The sequence below is a fragment of the Labeo rohita genome, chromosome 10 (assembly GCF_022985175.1).
Source record: "Labeo rohita strain BAU-BD-2019 chromosome 10, IGBB_LRoh.1.0, whole genome shotgun sequence".
Classification (NCBI taxonomy): domain Eukaryota; kingdom Metazoa; phylum Chordata; class Actinopteri; order Cypriniformes; family Cyprinidae; genus Labeo; species Labeo rohita.
Window position 1 is genome coordinate 2,067,069 of NC_066878.1, and position 10,718 is coordinate 2,077,786.

The window sequence follows — 10,718 nt, forward strand, 5'->3', positions numbered from 1 at the left end:
GTTAGCAAGCACTGCATTGTAAACTCTAAAGATTTCTACATAGTACACTGAACTGAACTGTACTTCAAAAGAACAAAGAAAACCTTTTGTAAACATGCTCAGGTAGTCAAAAAAGCCCTAAATACATTTGTGTGTTCAGATTTTCCAACAGATTCAACAGTCCTACACAAAAGCCTGATTAGAGCATGTTGATTCATTCATTCACAGGCCAATCCTTCAGCTAAGAAGACTGGAGAGGGCGTGAGGAGATCGTGTGTGTTAAAGTGTAGTTCTTCTCGCTACAGTAATGCAGGTGAAACCTGTCTGTCAGGTAACTATCAATGCAAACAATCAAACCTGTCAAACAAAATCACATGCGTTTCCTGTCACGTTCACAGACACACCACGATTGAACAAATACCTGACATTCTTCTGGAATCAAGCCATACATGCTGCATGACATAAGAGTATCTGCCTTACATTTCAGTTTTGGTACTGAAGCTACAGCACTATTTTAGCATCTAATTCAAAGGAACTGCATATCAGGTTACGGTGTGAACGGGAACAAAGGTTTTGCTGTATTTTCGCTTTTCAAAAAGGTCAAGGTAGTCAAAGGTCAAAAGTTTTTCTGAATAAATAATCGACACTGATCCTAATTTGCATAGAAAGGCATGTTTGAGAATGACAATGACCGCAGCACTATTACGACACATTTAGCCTTTGTTAAACTTAATTGCAAGTGTTTAGAAGCAGGTGGAAAAACAGTTTGCACTGAGCCACAAACCAAAGTGTGCAACTGTCTACATTTTACTATATTTTTCATCAAGCACTTTCACCCTGCAGCTCTCCACAGTGGCATAGTCTAGATTTCCGTATCACAGTCTTTATATAGAATAGCCGCTTCTAGGCCAATCCCAAATGTGTCATGTCTTATTCTGTACTTGGCTTAAAGTGGGCCAATAAAAACCCCGGTGGGAGTCCTGCCCCCTGCAGGCTGGGTGAGACTGGCCACTTTATCACAAAGGGTGTAGTTTTTTACAGCGGCTGATTTCACATTAACTAAGCCGATAAAATAATCATTTGGGACGCACGGTATGAGGATGAACGTTTTGTGTCATTATCGTAAAATAGAATATTGTGGTATTCCGTAACAGGAACTGGGAAGAAACCTGGTCAACATAACTTCAATGTCCTAGATTCTCAGCATCTCTTCTGATTGATGTGCTCTGGTTTTTCAGCATTATTGGGGCAATCTGGGGCATCTAGACTGCATGAATGTCTATGCATATATGGTATGCATTGTTTGAAGGGATCATCGGATGCAAAGTTTACTTTTTCATGTTGTTTGAACATTAATGTGTGTTGGCAGTGTATGTACAAATCTACCCTATAATGATAAAAATCCATGCAGTGGTTTTTAATTAATCTGCGGAGTAGCGATGTAAGTTAGACAAGAATATCTCCGTTTGAGCGATTGAGGTGTTGTGTTGCTGGATGTAATAATGAACATAGTGGTCATCATTTACTCCCGACATCTGAGCCGCTGAAGATGCAGTGGATTATGTTTGTTTGTGAAGGGAATGCACCTCCCGATCTACATATATCCATCTATGTTCGCGCGAATCATTCATGCTCCAGCTTCACTTACAGCAGAAGTGAGTATAAGGGTTTTTTTTATGAATCTCTACAATCACCTTTCCTAGTAATATGCTAGTTAGCAAGTTTAGCGGGCTCGTAAACAGGCTCGTCACTCCACAGAGAGAAGAGAGGGGCAGGGCGAGCAGAGCTCATTTGCATTTAAAGGAACCATCCCTCAGAATGGGATGATTTTTGCAGAGCTGATTTTGACAAGGTAAAAAGGGTGTTGTTTTACACAACCATTGAAAATTTTTAACCAATGTATATTATAGACTTTTCATTAAGACCCTAAAGAAGACCCCCTCAGCTCCCTTTGTCCTTCTAGAAGGGACAAAAATAAGTATTAGTTGAACTTGTTTGGGTACAACATACTTTAAATACTTTAAAATTCAAGTTTTTTGGGTTTGTCATCCAAGTCTTTTATCTCTGGCGCCAGCTATATGCTAATGTACTCCTAAACGTTAAAAGAATTCACTTTAAAACAGTATATTTAAGATGTAGTCTCTTTTCGGGAAAACGGCCCAACAATATTGTTGACATATTTTTGACTAGTAAAAGCGCTGGAATTGGAATGCCTTAAGTACCACCCCCCAAATGAAGTTTATTGGCTAGTTAAACAAAGAGTGCTTCGATGTACCCCGCCTTTCACGTATGTTAGCCAATCATAAAAAATGTAGGTGGGTCTTAGGCAGCCTCGACCAATGACATGAGTTTGGGAGAGGGATTAGCTGGAAGATCGGGTGCAGTGTTGCCAAGTCCATGGTTTTTTCCGTGGAAATGGGCTAGTTTAACACTGTTGCCGTGGGTTGTTTTTCATGTCTGTGGGTTGAAGTAACCCCCAAAAAACTTAATATTTAGCCCCTGGGATGCAAATTGTACTAGGGGAACCCTGCCAAAAAAATGTGTATTTCCCCCCCGGAATGTGATTTTTTTTTTAATGGGGCTTGGGCTACGTTTGAGTAGCAATTGGGTGGGTTTTGTTGTGAAAACCTGGCAACCGTGATCGGTTGTGTTTGAGAAACCTGTTTGGAAACTATAAGCAAACCAAGTAAAAAAGTAAAAAAGCAAGGTATTTGTGACTTTTTACCTCACAATTCTTCCTGTAATTCTGAGGAAAAAAAGTAATAATTTCTAATTAAAACCTTCAGAAATATAAAAGAAAGTCAGAATTGGAAGATCTTTTTCTCGCAATTTTGACTTTTTTTCTCTAAATTTTGAGTAACTCAAAGTCTTTTTGTTTCCACCACATATCAGAATAAAATTCTGACATTTTTCTTGTAACTGCAAGTTTATATCTTACATTTCTTTTCAGAACTGTGAGTTTATGTCTCACATTTCTGAGCTTGTATCTCTCAGTTCTGAGTTTATATCAGAACTGCAAGAAAAAAGTCTGAATTATGATATACTGTACACTACCAGTCAAACGTTTTTGAACAGTAAGATTTTTAATGTTTTTTTTAAAAAAAAATCTCTTCTGCTCACCATGCCTACATTTATTTGATCCAAAATACAGCAAAAGCCGTAATATTGTGGAATATTTTTACTATTTAAAATAACTGATTTCTATTTGAATATCTTTTAAAATGAAATTTATTCCTGTGGTCAAAAAAAAATTCTGCATCATTCAGTGTCACATGATCCTTCAGAAATTATTCTAATATGCTGATTTGCTGTTAAATTGATCAATAGTGATGATAAAGACCTTTCTAATGTTACAAAATTTCTATTTCAGATATTTCTTCTGAACTTTCTATTCATCAAAGAAACCTGAAAAAATTCTACTCAGCTGCTTTCAACATTTTAATAATAATAAATGTTTTTTAAAGCAAATCAAAATATTAGAATGATTTGTGAAGGATCATGTAACTGGAGTATTGATGCTAACAATTCAGCTTTGAAATCACAGGAATAAATTACATTTCAAAATATATTCAAATAGAAAACAGTTCACAATCACCTCTTATGTTTTATTCCAGTGGAAACAAGGTTCCATAGACGTAGACCCACAGTTACCTATATACATAATGCAGTCAATTTAATGTTTCTAATGAAAGTTATTAGACAGTTTTTACAAGAAATACTGCCTTTTTTACACTGGGTTGGCTACAAAACATTTCTAATGGTCTGACATGCTTTAATACTGATGGTGTTCCAAAATAACACTCAGACTTTGACACTGAGATTTCACTGGTTATCCATTAGCAGAAGGCATGTAAAGCACCAAGTTCTCTCCACACACACTCCTATTCAAACACAAGCAAACCAACATGCCAACATGTTCAGCAGGAGTGACTGCTGACTCATGAGATCCACACCACCTCATTTGATTAGCTTGACCAAAACATTCTTTTCAAACACCTGTTTCTTCCTTCCTCTTTCACTCTATTAGATGAAATGCTGTTTGTGTGAAGAGCTGCTCTGTCAGATCAGGCCAGATGCTCTCAGCTGCTCTAGGATAAACCTCTTATGGTTCAAAAGACCAAATATTACAGCACAAAAACACAGTATTCTAGAATTTGACCTCCCCCATGTTATTCTACACAACACAAATAAATCACTCAATGCATTTTAATCTCTTCTGAGCTCTGGTTTCGTGCTGAGCCAGATCAAATTAACATATCAGAGTTTGGACATCAACCTAAACTGAGCGTCATTTTTTGTCAATTTGTTAAAATTGTTTGCAAAATTATTTGCAGTCACATTGGAAATATGTTGGAAAATATAAGAAGTTTCTATAAAAATGTGTCCCAGATCTTCTGTGACATTGATCCTACTAGAATAAGTTGAAAATGATGTTATCATTAGTCAAAACAACCCTATATAAATTAGTTTGTCAAATTAGAATGCAAAGGACAGTTCAGTTTTGAATAAAAATGTGTAAAAACGTTCCAAACAGTTTAAATAATACAAAACCTGTCACCTTATATCACATTTAATGGTTTACCAAAAATTGACATATATACACCTACATATTTTTTAAGACAGCTGAACTTAAAATTTGTACTATTTATGCATAAATATCAAGCATCTAATAATAACAGGGAAATGTGATCACTGTGACTTCCTACGTGACTTTGAGCTTGTCGCATTTTTCGTCTGAGACAAGGACAAGGACAACTGACATTTGAAATATCTGACGAATCACGATGACAGATGATTGCAGAAACAAACACAGCTGACATCACATCTGCTTTCACCCGGAACACCTGACCTTCAGACTGACTACAGAATTCACAGAAATGTTCGCTTTTAGTGTTTCCTCTCTGTTATCAAAAGATCCATCAATGCTTTACGACACAAGACTAAAATATGCTATAAGTGCTATCAGGCCAACAGACTCGCCCACATTCTGAAACAGGGCCGTTCACTCAGCTGTACCAGAATACAGAGATGAAAATGTGTCAGCGAGCAGCTGGGGAATACAGCAAAGCCAAGAGAGCAGACAAGTAAAAATCTCTAATTCTGCAGCAAACATTGAAACAAAGATCTCAGAAGATATGATTAGACCTTCAGGAATCATTTCGAATCCATTTCTATATCCAAATTCTATATATGTGACCCTGGACCACGAAACTAGCCATAAGTAACATGGGTATATTTGTAGCAATAGCCAACAATACATTGTATAGGTCAAAATTATAATTTTTTTAATGCAAAAATCATTAGGATATTAAGTAAAGATCATGTTCCATGAAGATATTTTGTAAATTTCCTACCATAAATATATCAAAACGTAATTTTTGATTAGTGATAGCATTGCTAAGAACTTCATTTGGACAACTTTAAAGGTGATTTTCTCAATATTTCAATTTTTTTGCACCCTCACATTCCAGATTTTCAAATAGTTGTCATATCAATGGAAAGCTTATTCATTCAGCTTTCAGATGATGTATAAATCTCGATTTCAAAAAATGGACCCTTATGACCTGTTTTGTGGTCCAGGGTCGCATTTATGCAATTCACAGATGCTTTTATCCAAAGTATACAGTTATCAGTATATCAGTTCATGCATTCCCTAGGAATCGAACCCATGCCATTGGTGTTGCTAGCGCCATGCTCTATTGTTTGGGCTAAAGGATAGATTTCTAAAGTTAAAAAATAAAAAATGTCCTTGCTCTTCAAAGCTTTATAATGGCAGTGAATGGGATTAAGATGTTGAAGCCCAAAAAACTGCATCCATACATCATAAAAAGTACTCCACATGGCTTCAGGGGGTTAATAAAGGCCTTCTGAAGTGAATCAATGCATTTGTGTAAGAAATCCATATTTAAAACTTTACAAACTGCAATATCTAGCATAAGGCATAGTGTAATATTCTCTGGTGAGAATATGCTAGTCTTGCAAGAACCAAATTTTGTTTACAGCAAAGGAAAACCAGTCTCCTTTTGATTTATATTGAATCCTCTGTCTGTTTTTTTTTTTGTTTTTTTTTTTACAAATCCTTGTTTTGTACTTCTAGTTTGTGTTTTTGGTGGTTTTGCACTCTCTGCGATTCCTCGTTCTCGCCAGAGCTTGTGCTTTGCCTACATCCTACGTCATCCGCTGGAACGCAACTATCTTATTAACATACGTACGACAATTAAAGGAAGCTTTAAATATGGATATTTTTATTACACAAACGCATCAGTTCACCTCAGAAGACCTTTATTAACCCACCGAAGCTGTGTGGATCACTTTTTATCATGGATGGATGCATTGTATTGGACGTCAAAATCAGCCATTCACTGCCATTATAAACCTTGGACGAGCCAGGAAATTTTTTAATATAACTCTGATTGTATTCATCTTAAAGACGAAAGTCATATACACCTAGAATGACTTGAGGGTGAGTAATTTTCAATTTGGCCTGAACTGTCCCTTTAACAGTGCATTTTAGATAACAATATGGACTTTTTCTACTTTTTTGCCATTTGTTCCACTCAGATGGTACTCTACACAAATACAGATGCATTATGGGTGAGTGACAAAAACGCATCAGACAGGTTATTAACCCCCCTGAGCTGTCTCACTGAAACTGGTGACTTCACCAACAGCTCTCTGCACAACGGTCTTTTCAGATGTCAACAGAAACACTCATATTGCTCTCAATTCACAGAATACCTTAAGGCTGTAACTGATCTTCCATCTGAAAAGTTGCTGAAACATACAGTATGTACCCTCAAACTGTATTGGTTTCCTGAGAAATGTCAAATTGCACTTTTAGCTAAAAACACTATTTGACACAAATGAATTGGGTTTTAATTGGAAGACAACAGAACATGATGACTTGCCACTCACATTGGCTTCACTTCACTATGTGATTCAACACATCACAACCATGACACATAAGCTTGCATATCTCACCTCGTAAACATCACGGTACGGGCCTCTGGTGTTCTTCAACCACCATCGGCTCAGCTCGCTCAACTCCACGATGGGCTGCACCTTCAGACGTACCGTGTCTCCAGACTGCCTGATCATCTCCACGATCTCATCCCTGCTTTTATTTTCCACATTCCTCCCGTTGATCTCTACCAAACGGTCACCTGGTACCAGCCCTAGAGTCAGGTCTTTATTCCCAGCACCGGGCTCGGCAAAGTGGACCATCTTTCGGTAGGGCGACCCATCGGGCCACTGATCCACCATGGTGGTACGGCGAAGCGAAAAGCCAAAATCGCCCGTATTGCGGCGCTGAATTTCCAACTCTCTTGGTGCAGGAATCTGCGGAGGTGCCACAGCAGGCAAGCGCAGGTCTACTGGGAACGTTCGGTCTACTATCTCTGGGACCTGGACGATCTTTGCAGGGCTGGTGGGATGGTGAGGTGAATACAGAGGTGGGGGATTGAATACCTTGACCTCTACCTGAGGTGAGGGAATGGTGGAGTTCTGGCCTGATGGTGCTGTCGACCCTGAAGGGCTTTTCTCTCTGTTCTGCTGTGAGAAAGAAAACCGCTTTAAGATTTGTTCGACTTGGGAGCTCTGCCTTGTCATGATTGGCTGTTCTTTGATGGATGACCGGCGGACTTCTTGGTCAAGCTTAATGTCATCGCTGGAGCTCGTGGGTGTTATGGTACCCTGAGTGTAGAGTTTCCTGAGGTCCGCGTCTGTCAGGCTGAGCTCTGTGTTTCGGACGACCTTGATGGGAATAGGGCTGGAAATCTCTAGTTTCCCTTTCGGCTCCCGTTTAGAGCTGCTTCGATGAAGATGAAAGAAACCTCTCCTCACACTCATTTCCTCTAGGCTCTTCAGCTCGGCTTGGGACATTCGCTCTTTTTTGTCTTTCTTCTCCTTTTTGTCCTTTTTGGTTCCATCCTTCTCCTTGTCTTTATCTTTCTTGATCAAGTTGAACATGGTTGGGTCCAAACGTGGAATCCACCAGATGTTGATCTTCACAGCATGTAGATCAATGTTGGCATTCAGTCATGACCAGCACCGGTTTCACAGCACCAAGGGCTCCTCTGCAACAGGTGAAGCCCTTCTCTAAAACAACAGGTGGACAGACAGAACACATTGTTTTATGTTTCCTCCCTTCTGGAATGACTGTAGTAGACGTGGAGTTTAAAATGCAAATTATTTTTTTTATCTTTAAATAAAGTGAAATGATCTAAATAATAATATGTTATATACACACTACCAGTCAAAAGTTTTTGGACAGTAAGATTTTAATGTTTTTTAAATCTAAAATTCAGCAACAGCAGTAATATTGTTAAAATATTTTTTTACTATTTAAAGCAATTGCTTTCTTTTTGAATATACTTTAAAATTTAATTTATTCCTGTGATCAAAGCTACATTTTCAGCATCATTACTCCAGTCTTTAGTGTCAAATGATCCTTCAGAAATCATTCTAATATGCCGATTTGCTGCTCAAGAAACATTATTATCATTATTATTATTATTATCAATATTTAAAACAGCAATTATAGAAATCAATACTTTTATTTAGCAAGGATGCTTTGATCAAAAGTGATGACATAAATAAATGCTGTTCTTCTGAATTTCCTATTCATAGAAAACTAAAAAATTCTACTCAGCTGTTTTCAACATAATAATAATAATAAATGTTTTTGAGCAAATCAGAATATTAGAATGATTTCTAAAGGATCATGTGACTGGAGTAATGATGCTAAAATTCAGCTTTGAAATCTCAGTAATAAATGACATTTTTAATATTTTAAAATAGAAAACAATTATTTAAAATAGTAACATTTTCCTTTTTTGCTGTATTTTGGATCAAATAAATGAAGGCTTGGCAAGCACTTCTTTAAAAAAAAACATTTAAAAATCTTACTGTCCAAAAACTTTTGACTGGTAGTGTGTATATAAAATGTACACATTTATATATACCATAAAAAATATTATATATAAAATATATAAAAATGTTAGGCCTATGTTTGTACATTTTGGACATAATGACTAAAAGCAGACTAAATAATATAATATAATAAATAACTCAATAATATAATGCACCGAACAACGTTCGAGTCAGTCATGGGTTAACACCGCTTAAAAAGAACTCACATAATTTATTAATCAAAAGAGTATAGAAAGTGTCCACGTGACGGTAGACCCCTATGTGACGTCGCACACTCTCATTGGCTGTTCTTACCTTTCCTGACAGGTACAAAAAATCAGTAAGAGATCCGTACAGCTTTTCTCATCGACAGCAATTATAAAATGCATAAATCAATGACATAAACATTACACAGACACAGCGACATAAATTAGTGCTGATGTTAAAACGATCAGTGTTGACGATTATCCAAACAAAACGAGTAGAATGAATCACTTCCTGAAACTCTTCATCTCATCGCCCCCTGAACGCTTTCTATTCGAATACTCTATTTTTTGGAATCTCAAATCTTCAATATTTATGCTACGAAATCACTTGACCTCACCCGCAGAAACATGTATATTGTGTAAAGTTAGATCAACTACCGGCAGAACTATTGATTCAGCGCTTGATGTAAATCTAGGAGGCTTTTAAAAATGAAAGTCTTTGTGCTTTTAATATATTACTTATTAACGCAGTAGACCCTATACTTATATCCTGCATCTATATGCAGTAATTTCTTTTAACATGTATATCATGGTTTTAAGGTGAATGTTTTGGTGCGCGTAATGCGCTTCTCTAAGCCTATTTATTTCGCATCAACGCAAACAGGCAGTCCTTTCACCTGTATAGTGAAGTAAACACAAATGCCGCGAAAGATAAACAAACTTACCGTTGAAATCCTGCTGAAATAGTCTGGCGATGTCCGGTGCGCACTGAACTGCAGCACCGGTCCTGTGGAAACGCGTCTAGAGCGTTTGACGGTCAGTGGGACGCGCGCACCAGCTGAGCGCGCTCCCGGATCACTGAGCCCTGCTGGATATGATCCCCTCAAGAACAACTGAACTCATCAGTTCATCCCTTATGCACGACTAAGAGACTTTGAAACCTAGAGAGTTTTAAATGCTCTAAGTTCAAAGTTTAGTTTGTCTGATGCGCAACACAGTCTAGTGCTTAAAAACGCAACCAGTTAAACTAAAATAAAAATAGATACGTTAAGATAATCATTTGTATTATTCAATCATTTTTGTATGAATAATAGCTAAAGATATCAATCAGTTAGCCTTATAGGAATAATTAATAATAATAACAAGAATAAGAATAACAAGAATAAGTAGAACAGGAATAGACTGGTGTGCACACTATTGACATTTTAAATTTGAAAAGCAATAAAAATGTAAGATCAATTAAATAGAAGTAAAGAATTAAATAGAAAGAATTAAAGAATTATATAGAAAAAAATAAATTGATTAAATTGATTTTGCGCACAAAAACAAAATGTGATTGCAATATTCCAGTGTTGTATTGATTGTGGTTCAAACGGTGGTTGAGTTTCTTTTGAATGGGCATAGCGCCCTCCTCTGGACCAACTCTGTGACAACACTAATCCCTCTTTATGTATGTTTTTAGAATTCACCAGTTACGCAATAATCTTTAAAATCCCCATCTGTTGCACATTTGTGATGTATTTATCTTATTTTCATATTAATACAACATCTCTTGTTCTGGTTTTGGAACCTGAATGAGCACAAACCTTTAGATATTTAGAAGGTTTAGTGGCATAAATGGCA

At 36.9% G+C, this 10,718-nt stretch overlaps 1 protein-coding gene across 2 annotated transcripts in view; it reads right to left on the minus strand.

The window, feature by feature from the left end:
- Positions 1 to 9,983, minus strand: part of myo18aa (myosin XVIIIAa) — a 55,562-nt gene extending 45,579 nt beyond the window's left edge. For both annotated transcript variants that reach the window (XM_051120758.1, XM_051120752.1), the window contains exons 1-2: positions 9,821 to 9,983; positions 6,961 to 8,076 (exon numbers count right to left, since the gene is read on the minus strand). In XM_051120758.1, the coding sequence (XP_050976715.1) occupies positions 6,961 to 7,947 (987 nt within the window). In that variant the 5' untranslated portion in view covers positions 7,948 to 8,076; positions 9,821 to 9,983. The remainder of the gene's footprint in view (positions 1 to 6,960; positions 8,077 to 9,820) is intronic.
- Between the last annotated feature and the right edge of the window lie 735 nt (positions 9,984 to 10,718).